Raw genomic sequence first — 14325 nt, forward strand, 5'->3', positions numbered from 1 at the left:
ATGCCAGTACAGATGCTGTGTTTCATGTTATGTTATGCCGACGCAGATGCCAAGATTCATGTTGATGCAGATACCATAATCAAGTATGATCAGGCAGAATTTATGAAATATGTACATGACAGTTATTATTATGAAATACGAAACAATTATGTTCAGTATATGAAACTTATTATATGATATCAGAATCTGGATGGCATGGTTTAGTACAGTTTCATAAGCACGGTATCATAGTTATATGCTTAGAATTATGATAGTGTTACCACATTGTAACGACCAGAAAAATAATGATATTTAAGAGAGAGGAAAATGGAAACAGGAACAGAAGGAGGTAGCGTTCGTCAACGATATTGCATTTTGGAGAATATAATTTCAAGGATTTCCAAGATTCGTCGATGAATACAGGGATTTGTCGATGAATGTCTTCAGGATCTCATCGACGAGGTCCCATTTCGTCGACAAGAAAATACCGAGCAAAGGTTTTGGGCTATTCTGAATTTCGTCAACGAAGGGTAAGGTTTGTCGACGGATTTTCTGAAGGACTCGTCGACGAGGGTGGAAGTTAGTCAATGAAATTATTGAAGGATTCATCGATGAAGTGACGTGTCTCATTAACGAAGTGACGTGTCTCGTCGATGAATTTGGCCCTATAAATAGTGGAAAACCTGGATTTTTATCATTTTCAGCGCTCCTCTCTCTCTCTCTCTCTCTCTCTACGTCACTCTCTCACTTCTCTCTTCGTTTTCAGGCCTGTTTCTGGCCGGTTCGAAGATCTGAGACTACCACGACACTCCTAGCAAAGTTCTTTGCAAGTCTGCCGGTGCTGATTGTTGGAAAAGTTGAGTTGGATTTCGTCCCAATCTCAGGGTAAGACATTTTATTCAATATTTGTTTTTCCCTCAATTATAAGAAATGTTGTAGGTAAGAAAATACTGATGTTTTGTTCTGGGGGATTTTATTTTCAGGATGTTAATATAGGAACCCCGTGGGTATAAAACTAGAATTTTATAGGGGCTTTTCAAAGTTAAGGTAAGGGAAATATGTTATGCTAGGGTTTTAAGAATATTCACAGAGTTTTCTTAGATACATATATACCAATTTTAATGCAGTTTCTATAGAATGAATGTTTTAATGTTGTGTGGCCTGAGTAGATATTTATCTGATGTAGATTTATATAGATTTTATTTAGTTCAGTATATCATAGTTTTCATAGAATGTTGTGTTTTCCTGAATACCATAACACACAGTTATAAAGACTAAATTATATAGTTATAGCATCGAAATGCTACAATTATTCAAATTTTTCAGTATTTATAGTACAGAATTATAGTGTTATGGTTATTTTGGAAACATAATGAAAATAGCAAAAGTATATATATATATATATATATATAGATGTACTTATATAATATCAGATCCCTGTGGAGATATTACAGATAGATACAGTTTACAAAACACGATACCGTTGCTATATACAGATAGAGTGCAACCACATATCTCAGATAGTGTGTGGGTACCGTCTAACCGTGCTCGGAGAGGATGCAGCTCCCCAGTACACTGGGTAGAGGAGGCCGGTTAGACGAGGTAGTAGCTAGTCCCACGCTTAGGAGTGGATGCAATTTGGCTGGGCTGAGGTAGTGTAGAGTATAATGACTTACCTGGAGGGCCGACCAGGTTAAGTCCCACCTACGGGCCACACAACCCTATCATGAGGGGTCAAATCATGACATACAGAGTCCCGGGGAAAGAATACAGTTATATATATACGTATACAGATTTATAGTTTTCATTGTATATAGTATGTTATAGCAGTATGAATGATAGAAAGCTCAGATGATACAGATGTTTTAAGCTTTTATACATGTGTTTTATAGATTTGCCAAATTATGCAGTTTTTAAATATTATTATTATAATTTTATGACTCGATCGCCACACACTAGTAATAGCATATATCCACTTGCTGAGCGTTGACTCACCCCATTACATTACCATTTTTCAGGTGAGACAACTGGGCGAGCAGATCAGGCTCGAGGATAGAGAGTATTATCGATTACCCTGGTTTAGAGGGTAAGTTTTGCGTAGGATTTGTATTTTTGTGTAGTGGGCACTGGGGAGAGAAATGTATTATAAAGCTAGGGTTGAAAATACTGAATTCTGGTATTGTATATACATATATGCATGGTTATGAAATTTATGTTTTTTCGCTGCATAGGGATGCCCATTACATGCAAGTGTTGGAGTAATTTATTATATAAAAAAAATGGTGAAAATTTTGAGGATGCTACACACATGACTAGTAGTGTGGGAGATGACAGTCTATGTGGCTTCAATGTAGAGTGGAGTAGTCCCCCTCGCAGTCCGAGACCAGGTAGGGGCAGGCCCATCATACTTACAGACTTATGATTGATCTAGCATGGTCAGCTAGCCATTGCTAGGTCTCGCCTTTAGGCTGCACAACCTAATCATGTGAAGATAAGACATGACACCAGCCAACTATCCATCCTAGGTGTATTTTAGTATTGTATAGTTATATAAGATGATTTTCATGTTAGTAATTTAGTACGTTATATTATGTTATGAGGAATCATGTTTTTATTCAGGTATGATATCAATAGTTTTTACCAGATATGATGTATGTACTGATATTATGTATAACACGAAAACACTCATGCTGCCACATACTCATGTTAGTTTATTTCCCTTGTTGAGAGGTGTCTCACCTCAGATATATACACATTTCGGGAAATCTAGGTAGAGGAGCGGATAGAGCTCCGCAATTGTAGAGACCGGTGGGGCTACCCTGTCTGAAGGGTCAGTTGTTGAGTTAGGGTCAGGTTTATTTTTGGGTTGAGACCATAGGGTACTTCTGGCTTTTGATGGATGATTGTATATATAATAGGTTTAATAGAACTCTATTATTGTGATTGGTTGGATAATATGTATGTGATTACGTTTCTTGTTGTTAGGTATTAGAGTTGTATTTTGGGTATATCCTTGGCACCCACGGGTCCAGGTTGATTATGTTATACAGTTGTACAAGATTATTATATTGAATGTTATTATGGAAAAAAAAAAGGGTAAACTAGGCAGGTCGTTACAGCTACGATACTGTACTCTGAGATCTAATCTGGTCCATCAGGGTCTGATACTATATAATACTATTATATATATCTTACTATTTTACCATGATTCTATTTCAATTGAATTAACCATAACACTATAATAACTAATCTGAATAAACTGTAATATCTGAATAAACTGTAATATCTGGATGTTATGGTTCTGTAATCTGTATATCATGGTATTCTATAAATGCTGAAAAACATCTTTCTGTGTGTATACTGTAAATCATGATTCTGTAAATTTTGTAAAACATATTTTTGTAAATATACTGTAAATCATGAAACTATGAAAGCTGTGTAAATTCTGTACTAAACTGATATTTACTAATGTCACACAATTAAATGAATAAAATCCATGTACTGTAATATGTATATTTCTGATAATGAAGTTAAATTATAATATGTAGAATTTTCTTGAAAACCCATAATTTTATATCTTAAATCATCCAGAATTCATATCCCAAAATACATATATTTTACTGGTGAAAATTTCTAAAATTACTAAAATAGCATATTTCCCTTACCTAACTGACTGAGAGGTCTGACTCCAACTTTATTCTTACGCTTGCAGCGTACCAAACTCCAAAACCCTGAAATTATGTACATTTCCTAATTCAATCAACTCAAACTCAGAGTTATAATTATACTCGCCTTTTCCCCAGGCTCACATACCTCTTTTATCCATAAAATTCTAAACTACTAATTATTTATCAATATTACTTGAGTTCTTGAGAAAACACCTGCTGGGATCTTCCCATGCCTGTGGTGCTTAGAAACCCAAACCCTGAAATCACAACACCCTAGTTTAATCAACTCAAACTTTAGTATATTTTCATCTAACAAAAGATCTAAGTTCAGAAAAACCTACTAACCATATATACCCTAAAATAAACACACTTACCCTAATTTTAGGACGGTTTCTGAACTTCTCAAACTAAAATTCTGCTACGGTAAAGTTGTAGAGAATCACCCCAGGATCATCGTGGTAACTTCTAATCGTTGAAACGGGGTATATCGGAGCTGAAATCGTAAAGAGAAGTGAGGGGAACCGAATGTAGAGAGAGAAAGTGAAAGAGGAATTGATTTCCTTACTGAAATGTGATTTCAACTATATATTGGCAGTTGTCCACGTGGCTTCGTCGATGAGACATGTGGCCTTGTCGACGAACCAAATAAGGCAGTTCGTCGATGAAGGTAATGAGTTCGTCAACGAACCAAGGTATGAAATTTCCCCTCTTGGTATCTTTTTGTCGACAAGTCACTGATGCTCGTCCACGAATCATACGAGGCCGTTCATCAACGAAACCGGGTGGTTCGTCGACGAACCCTGACTTTGGTTCCTTTTGAATTTTCCTTCATTAATTTCATAATTTAAATCTTTCGGGTCTCTACGCAATATGTTGACTTCTAGTCGGTTCAGTTGACCGAGGCATTTATACTGCCAAGGGTTTGGTCAATCGAAACTTTGACTTTTGGTCAACTTTTCAGTTTGCTCGACCAAGATCAAATGACCTTGCGAAGGTTGGTCAACCGAGGCTTTTAATTAAATCCAAAAAACTGACGTTGGTCGACCGAAGTCATTCTTGCCCCAATTTTGACCCTAAATTCTTTTTAAAACTCTTGTGAATAAATTATAGTATTTTAGATTAAGGGTATTGTGTCCTAAGGTCAGTCTATGGCCTTTGTTTGATTCCTTACGGTCAATCTATGGTCATTTGAGCTTATCATTCACATCATGCATGCCATGCATTATTACAGACCAAATATAAAATAAAATGCATTACAAATTAAAAACATAAGTCTTCTTCTTCATCTTTGCTCTACTGCCTTCTTGGAATACGCCAAATGATGTGAGTTTTTAAGTTCTATTCTGGTTTCCATTTTCCCTTTCCTTATGTGTGCTAAAATATAAGCATGTTCATATACTAAATACACACATAAGTAACCTGTGCTTTGTTAGCATCAAAACAGGGATCAGATTAAAAAAGTCAACAGCAATTATGTGAAAAAGGTGTTGGAGAGGTTTAAAATGGCTAAAGCAAAACTAGTAAGTAAACTGTTAGCGAATCATTTTAAATTATCTACTACTTAGTGCCCAAGAATGGATGATGATATCCGTGACATGTCAAAGGTCCCCTATACTAGTGCAGTGGGGTATTTAATGTATGTTATGGTATGTACAAGGTTGGACCTGGCACATCTTGTCAGCGTGGTAAGTAAGTTTCTTTCAAATTCGAGTAGATGGCAGTGGGATGTCATCAAGTGGATTTTTGGATACTTAAGGCGTACTCCTCACTATGACATCATGTTTAGTAGGCAACAAAGTGATTCGTCAATTGTGGGATATGTGGATGCAGATTATGTAGGGGATCTGGATGACAGGAGGTCTACAATAGGGTATGTGTTCACCCTTGTGAGGGGGCTATTTATTGGAGGTCCATGGTACAATTTCTGATTGCATTATAAACAAATGAGTTAGAGAATATGTCAGTTGCCAAAGCTGCCAAGAAAGTGTTGTGACTTACAAGTTTAGTTAAGGAGTTGGGTATACAACAATGTGGAGTTTAGCTGTGTTGTGACAGTTAGAGTGCCAAAATCAAGTGTATCATGCAAGAACCAAGCACATAGATGTGAGGTTCCACAAGATCCGGGAGTTGGTTTCTTTAGGTGAACTTGTGCTTGAGAAAGTTCACACTTGTGCAAATGCAACAAATGTATTGACTAAATCTGTTACAACAGATAAATTCAAGCATTACTTGGGCTTCCTTAATGTCTCCAGTTGCTAGATGGAGGCGGTCTGAACCTATTGTCTCACATGGAGCAGCGGGTTATGTTTTTGATTTTCTTTCAAAGGGTGTATATTCGCCAAGGTGGAGATTGTTGTAACATGTGGCTCATATGTTGAGTGGAACACATGTATGAAAGAAAATATGGTTGAAAATAGAGAAGCTGGACTGCAGGATTAAACCGTAGACGATTTTGCCTAAAATCGTCAAGGGTTTTGTCAAGTTTAAAAGAAATAGTCAATTATTATGCTGTGTTAGATCAACTGTTTGGTCTCAGCTTCAAACTGTCGACGGTATGTTTGAAACCATCGATGGTTTTGCCTGAAACCGTCAAGGGTTTTGTCAATTTTAAAAGAAACAGTCGATTGTTATGCTGTGTTAGATCGACTGTTTGGTCTCGGTTTCAAACTATCGACGGTATGTCTGAAACTGTTGACGGTTTTACTCGATTACTCAGCGCTGGTTTCAAATTTTAAATTAGGAAGTTGTATAGGTTGGGTTACGGGGAGAAAACCTCCGAGAGGGTTATATATACATGTTGTATGTTGTAATTCATATGTCTTTTGACAAAAAGATAGAGAAAATTACTGTCGTTTGCTCCCGTGGATGTAGGCATTGCCGAACCACGTAATTCTTTGTATCATTGTTTTATTACTTTTATGTAATCTGTGTGATTGTGTTTTCTGCATATTTCACTGTTGGTTTCTACGTTGTAAGATAGTTTGTTTCTGTTGCATATTAATTTGCACAACAAATTTTAAATTGAAATCGTAATAGTTTTATCAAATAATTTAAAGAGACAAGGAGATACCATATTCAAAAACCTAAGTTTGGAGATGTATGTGTTATCTCCCATCATCAAATTCAGATCCAATTCAATACTCTAATCAAAGAAGACGATATTATAATCTATTTTAATGTAGTAAGTTTGAAATTCAATAATTAAATATCAAATACAAATTTATTAAATTGACATAATAAGACAAAATTACAAATTGCAGGGATAGTCAATATATACATATACACTAATTGGCTAGACCGAGGATGTGTAATGCGTCCACCTCTCCGACACACTATAATTTAAAAGTAAAAGTGAAATAATGGAGAAGTACTTAAGGAATGAATGCATAATTTAGAGGAATTTGTGTTACAATGACATTTTTGTTATCGATGAATTACAAATCCTATATGCAGAAACTATACCTTGTAAGCAATTCTCAGAAAAATGCAATAAGGTAGTGTTTGGGAGCATGAATTTCGAATATTGGATTTGGATTTGGGTGAATTTGGATAAATTTCAATACAATTTTATATTATATTTTATTTAAATCCAATACAACTCCAAATATAAAAGCCTCTCCAAACATGGGGGTGAAATAATTTTTAAAACAAATAATTTGAAAAGATGTGTAAACGACACTCTTGAGGGAATCTAACCCATGATCAAGTATAGTATGCTTGTCAATCTGATATGTTATCATTCAAAAGTAAAAGTGAAAATAATAGAGAAATACTTACAAGAAGCCACTAATGATATGATAAAAGAATTCTTAAAAAATATAAAATTTGAAATTGATGATAGATAGGTCAGAAAAGTTAGAATTAAAATGAAAATTTGTTATAATATGTGACTCATATATCAAGTGGAACGCATGTACAATGAGAAAACATGGTATAAGTTTTGAATTTTAAATTGAAATTATAATAATTTGATAGGACTGTAGATAGCAATATAACAAATTCAAATATTTAATAGTATAGTGCCGACTCTCATTGAAGTGCTCGGTTCAAATTTGAAAATCTGATCAAAGGGAAAAAAATATAATATATTTTAATTTAATAAAAACTGAAATTCAACAATTAAATATCAAATAATGATATGTCAAAATTAACATAAATTGAAATTGTACAAAAAGCTGTAAGACGTTAATCTTCAAAATGGTGCCCGCCGTCTGTGGGAATCGAACCCACGACCACATGGTTAAAAGCCATGCGCTCTACCGGCTGAGCTAAGACGGCGAAGCATGTTGCAACTCATGTTAAGAATAAACTCTTTCTAAAATCTAAAAAATTCCCAGCTGACACTGCCAACTTTTTCTAAATATGCTAAAATTTCCCACAAAACAGTTGCCATGGACGAAGCGGAAGCTCACACTGCTTCAACAATGGCGGAGACAAACCCACAAACGGCGCAAATCTCCAACCCATCAGAAGTAGATGATCCCGACATCTACCGTACCACCAAACCTGGTCTCAAGCGCCTCGTCCTCACTCTCTCCGTCGCTTTCTCCTTCCTGTTAGGTCTTTCTCTCTCTCTCTTTCTCTTTCTCTCTCTCTCTCTCTCTCTCTCTCTCTCTCTCTCTCTCTCTCTCTTTCCCGTTGAGTTTTCTCTATTTAACTCTCCGGGTTCATGCTTTCGTTCTCTGCAGGTTCTCCATTTCTGCTCAAGTCTATAGAGATCTATCGCTCGCCTCTCCCCTTCCACGACATAGATTCGCTGTCGAAGCAAATCGAATCCAAGCCTATTCTGTTCCCTTGCCACTTCCAAGCAGTGTTCTTGGGTTTCGACAACGAGCGCTCGGATAATCTCGTTGCGGACAAGCTAGGGTCCGCAATCAGAGATGAAATGACAAAATTAACTCTTAGAAACCCTCCTTGTGGATCTTGTCGTGAGAATTTTACTCTCTCAGTGACTGTTGATTCTGGGTTTGATTGTGTGCGGCGCCAGATCGGTGGGAAATCGTGTCCGTGGCGATGTGGTGCTATTAGTGCCGTCGATTTTGATGAAAATGACGATGAGCGTGTGGATGAATTGTTGAACGATGCGTTGGGAAGCTGTGCTGGGAGGGTGTACAGTGTGGTGGTGGTGAATAAGGGTGAGCAGGAGATTAGGGCTGTGGTGGGGAAGCATAGGCATGGGTGGATTGTTGGGAGTGTTTTGGAGCCGGTGGCAATGGTGTCAAGGGTGGCGGAGACTTTTGTGAAGGTCTTTGTGTATGGTGGCAGAGAGGAAGAGGTGATGCATGGAGAGTTTATGCCCGTGGGTGCTGATGGGAGAGTTGTTCTGTCTTTCAATCTGCTCAATGCTGACCCAAATGACTGGACTTATGATTGGTATCAAATTTCGTCACCTTCTACACATTTATATTTCAAGACTGTAATTAGATATAAATATTATAACACTCTTTTTTATCTATCATATTATTTTAAAATTCATTTAGAATATGAATGCTTGCCTGTCTTTTGATTTCTCATTATTTGGGACACTATCAAACAGTTATCTCCACTCAACTGAGTGTAATGCAATCACTATTTTTGAAGTCAAATTTGTTATCATTTTGGAAACAAAAACTAATATTGACTTGCTTCACTTTACTCATGTTCTTGCAATCAAATGGAAGGTACATTAATTTAAAAGGATGAGTCATGTTTTAGAAAAGCTAACTGTTGAAAAAATGTCTATGATGGACATCAGTTTGATTGTATTCCCAATGGAGTGAAGCATGACTTATGTTCTCATACAAATAGGCAAAATAAAATGCATGAAAAAGTAGTTAAGCTCGCATTGGATGCCACTTGACTATGCATTAGTTTTCATAGTTCTTGATCCAAATTTACCGACTGTTTGATGCAGGACCAATATATGCAGGAAATAAGATAAAATGATAAAAAGAATCAAAGGAAACTAGGAAAATTTAAAAAATGAAGATGAAATTCAATTAGGGCTGAGTGCTCAATTTTCCTATGTGACCTTCGTGGTTACACACCTTTTTATAGACTTCCTCCTAATACTTGAGTAAACAATCTCGAGGAATTTTATATCGATTCCTACTTAATGGAATGTAATATTAAATTCCTAAAAATTAGGCCAACGTAGAGCTATCAAATATTTGAATCTTTAAATCTTTAATTAATCATAAAACCCTAGATATTCATATAGGTCGTATATTATATCTGTACCTATGGTAGACAAAAAGTTCTTGTTGAGTCTAATTCCCATCAATTACTCCATGATGAGAAGAACTTGCTGAAAGATGGATGTACTGCGGCAATAGGTTTGAATCTAGGCAATGCAACTTGTCCTTGGTAACCCATGTAGAGTTGGAAGTATGGTGATTGGTGCACCTTACGTGGTATCATTTATACCCTCTCTATGTAGATGAAACATGCTCTTTTTTTGGGATGCTTGGAACATGTACAACCGGGGTGAAAGAGATGGAAGCACTTGAATGGAAATATTTGCATGCACAACAAGAGGCTCAAAGTCAAAGGTGTCTCTATAAGGTGTAAGTCCTCAACATTAAAAATAGGACCAATGCTCATACAATGGTAGTTCAAGTACAAAAGCATTGGGGACTAAAGAACGAAGAATGTTAAAAGAACCAAAAGCATGTGCATAATTTTTAAAGAATGCTTGGGGTAATGTTCATGACAAATACATGCCATCAAGACTCACCCTCATTTAATTCAACATGCCTACAATGAGCATCAACTAGCATATATTGTGCAGGTTTTACGACATTCTTTTATCTAACATCATCATAAAGGTCATGGATATTTTGGGAAGGCTTTAGTTGGCACAGATGGGAAAGTAGGTATCAAGTGGCAAGGAGAATAACCGTGGACAATTTCAAAAGGGCTCTTTCCAAAATTATTATTATATTCAAATTTTGCAGTAAGTAACAGTATGTCTAAGGTTCTAGGCTTATCCCCTACCTTGTGGCTAAATAAGTCATTAAACTATGATTAACCATCTAAGCATGAAATTTAGGTTGGTGCCCAACAATTTTCATTAGGTCTTCCATAAAAAGCTAACAAATTTCTATTAAAAGTATTAATGTTGGCAACGCACGGAGCTTAATAATTTTACAAAAGAAGAGCTTGTCTATGTGTAACGTGTCATTGGTTTTACTTTATAGAATGAAATGGGCCATTTTTGAATACCTTTCAGCCACCACAATAATGGAATCATGACCCCTAACAGTGTTAGGCAACGCTAGAATAAAATCCATATTAAGATCCTTACGAGGTGCATGAGGAAGTGGAAGAGGAGTATATAGGCCGTTTTTTTTTTTGCTTCCTAGCCTTGGCTAATTGGCAAGTGTGATATGGGGATATAATCCTAGCAACATATTTCTTTAAGAAGGGCTAATATAATTTATCTTCAACTAGAAGAGTGGTCTTTTCCCTTCCATAATGGCTAGTGAGACCGCTAGCAGGCAACTCCCAAACCACAAAGTCTCGCTAGGAAGGATGGCCCCACAAATCAATATAAGCATAACAATTATCTTTTTGAACCTCTTTGAAAATATGGCACTGAAGTCGGGACGAGAAGTGCGCTTATCCTTTATATGCTCAAAGCCCATTATGTGAACACTCATAGTGTGTGAAAGTGCTACGACTTACCTAAGAGTGTTAGTGAGCTTTCTCAATATGTGCACACCACCTAAGAACAAAAGAGTATTCTTGGAAAAATTCAACCCATTTTTGGCATGGCTAGCACTAACATTCTTTTGTCATGTGGATGCTTAAGTGCTAGGTGATTAGAATATATGGCAAACTATTGGAGTTCTAGATAGTTCCTTCGATGCCTAAGCCCCTGTACCATAACATAGAACTCTTTACCATATTTGGTACTTTGCATCATTGAATTTCTCACTATATTAGGCCAAAGGGGGACCTTCTTGAATTAACACTTGGTCAATACCTCTTCTCGAGGCATCACATGCAACCTTGAAGACTTTAGAGAAGTCTTGATGTGATAAAACAAGCGCCTTAGACATCTTAAGCGACATCTTGGGTTTTATCTCCTTGAAAACTCTAGTAGCAGTCATGGATCTATAGTATTCTCCGTTCTTTTAACAATTAGTGATGGGAGCCATGACGGTGCTGAATTTCCTATCGAACTATGTGTAAAAAAAAGTGGCTAGCCTATGAAAACTATGCACAATAGAAATGGATATGGGCTATATAGCTTTCACCATTTAGAAATGCCTATCATTGACATGACATACTTGACAAAAATGATATGAGTTTGAAGGAAGGAATATTTCTTAAGTTTAACATACATCTAGTTGATGGAAGAGTGATGAAGAATGCACTAAGATGATACAAATGTTCTTCCCTAGATTGATTGTACAACAAGATGGGATCAAAATATACGACAAGGAACTGACCTAGAAAGGGATGTATTAGTTGACTCTCATGTCTTAGACAACCAAAAAACATGACAAACCACTTATAACAACCATCTTGAGTCTTGAAAGTAGTTTTCCGCTTATCCCTTGGTCGTAATCTAATTTGGTGTTAGCCGCTATGTAGATCCAATTTTGAATGAATCGTAGAACCCACTCAATGATCTAACATATCCTCTGGAAGCCTGTAGATCCAAGATCAAATAGACTTTAGAACCTGCTAACTGGTTTAACATTTCGTCCAACCTAGGAATGGAAACCTATACTTGATTTTATTGATCTAATTTCAAAATGGGTTGCTATGTGTCCCTTAGCACAACAACGATGACACTCATTAGACGGGATTGACAAGTGTTTGCTGTCTATCCTCAAAAGTGGAAGGCTATTGGTTGAAACTTTGACTAGCTAGTGGAGCTACAGGATTAGGTTAGAGTTCTTTTGGCCTATGGGAGCAAGTGGATCCTGTGGCTTTACAACCCCATCAAATATCACCTACTAGTGATTCCAACCTTGGGAGTGATGTTCTGTTGTGAAGAAGTCCTATGATATCTTTCTAACTCTAAAGCCTTGTGATAGGCCTCCTAAAAAGAATCTAGGAAGTTTAAAGGAATCTCTCTCTTCAAGTCATTCCTTAGTCCAGTGACAAACTTAGACGTTTTGTTCTTATAGTCATAAAAGATGTCACAATGCAACATGAAGTCCCCAAAACGAGTATAATCAGTGACACATATGCTAGGTTGCCTAAATTTATAATCTTTGGTCTAGCAACTGGATTCTACAACAGTAGGGCCATATTTTTATTGTAGTCAACTCATCATCTCATCCCATTAAACTATAGGTGGCAAACGTGTGCACTCTAAGTCACGTTGAATTGTTTGCCAATATAGCTTAGTAGAGCCAATTAGCTATATCTTGGTGAAATGGATGCAGAATGCATTGGTCATATCATACCACTCAAAAGTAGTTCTCTAACTCTTGTGGCCAATCTAAGAATGTGGTGGGGTCTAACCATCCATCATAGTGAGGTACACCAACTTTTTTAACCTTCTTTGCAATGTCATCATTATACTCGTGCCTCTGCATAAGCCATTAGTTAAGATCTAGTAGTACTATCAAGTATCTAGTCCATTAACAGTTTTAGTGAAAGAATTAGGAGGCTCCTCGCCAATGGACTCTACTACCATATACGTAGGAGAGGTTCTAAGTGTAGTGACCCTTGGCGAAGGACCAACTGAGGGTTGTGTATGTTCCATGGCTTGGCGATGAAGGTGGTCTTGTGCAGGTTCCTACATGTGTCTAATTTGTGGAGGAATTGGGTTAGAGATGGACTCAACCAAGCAGTCATAGGGACTGAACTAGAGTGGTGAGTAGCCTGGGCTGACCCAAAAGATTTTTGTATCCTAGTGTTCTATGTAGCTTCCTCAATATATTGCTTCCATAGGCGCTTTCCATGCAAGGTAAGTTAGTGTTCAGCACAGAAATTAGCCTCTCTTTTTTGCTGAGTTCTGTGATGGTCTGGAGCTAAGCAAGTTGTTGGTTTTTGGGTAACCATTTCTTGAAGATGGGAATGGTTAGTTTTAATTGCCTCAATTTCTTTTTCCATGGTAGCATGAGCTTCTTTTAAGTTTATGATGGTCATGATAAAAGGAATATATACAAGTAGGCTAGGTGTGGAGATAATAGATTCAAGACAGACCAAATATTGACAATTTTTCCATTACTGATGCTTACAGTGAGTATGCAAAATAAATGAGTGCCTATGTTTGAGTACATGGCCTTGAATTTATCGGAGGAGATTGCCCATGATTGTGTAAATTGGCAGAAAAGGATTCATGTAGTCAATCCCACCTAGTGGGAATTAAGGCTTGGTTTGTTGTTGTTATGTTTGAGTACATGCAGAGGTTTGATGTGATTTGGGCTAGCACGACAATGAATTTTTTTCCATTATTTTTTTATTTTTTAAATTTGGCAATAGAGGAATGTAAAGGGGCATAATAGGTAAACTTATGTACTACCAAGTAAATTGAGCATCACACAATTCTCAAAGTTGGAACTCGTACCTTTCACGAAGTCTCAAAGCCTACTAAATGAATGTTGGTTTGGTCCCACTGAAGATGATTGCAACAGTTGAGTTACTTTGAAATGGTAAATGAGTATGTTGGGAAAAAGAGATGATTAGATCACAATTCTTTTTTGTTTTTTTTCCTCTTGTACATTCTGCCCTG

At 36.7% G+C, this 14325-nt stretch overlaps 1 protein-coding gene and 1 non-coding gene across 3 annotated transcripts in view; one reads left to right on the plus strand and one right to left on the minus strand.

Moving 5' to 3' along the window:
* Positions 1–7852: 7852 nt before the first annotated feature.
* On the minus strand, positions 7853–7925 carry TRNAK-UUU (transfer RNA lysine (anticodon UUU)). Its single transcript has one exon. It is a non-coding gene; the product is annotated as a tRNA-Lys (tRNA).
* LOC131155610 (uncharacterized) overlaps positions 7923–14325 on the plus strand; it is a 42851-nt gene continuing 36448 nt past the window's right edge. Inside the window, exons 1-2 of one of the 2 annotated variants that reach the window (XM_058108857.1) lie at positions 7923–8207; positions 8336–9020. In XM_058108857.1, the coding sequence (XP_057964840.1) occupies positions 8039–8207; positions 8336–9020 (854 nt within the window). In that variant the 5' untranslated portion in view covers positions 7923–8038. The remainder of the gene's footprint in view (positions 8208–8335; positions 9021–14325) is intronic. The other variant, XM_058108858.1, reaches the window with a different exon arrangement.

Source organism: Malania oleifera, chromosome 5 (genome assembly GCF_029873635.1).
Source record: "Malania oleifera isolate guangnan ecotype guangnan chromosome 5, ASM2987363v1, whole genome shotgun sequence".
In the NCBI taxonomy this organism is placed as follows: Eukaryota; Viridiplantae; Streptophyta; class Magnoliopsida; order Santalales; family Ximeniaceae; genus Malania; species Malania oleifera.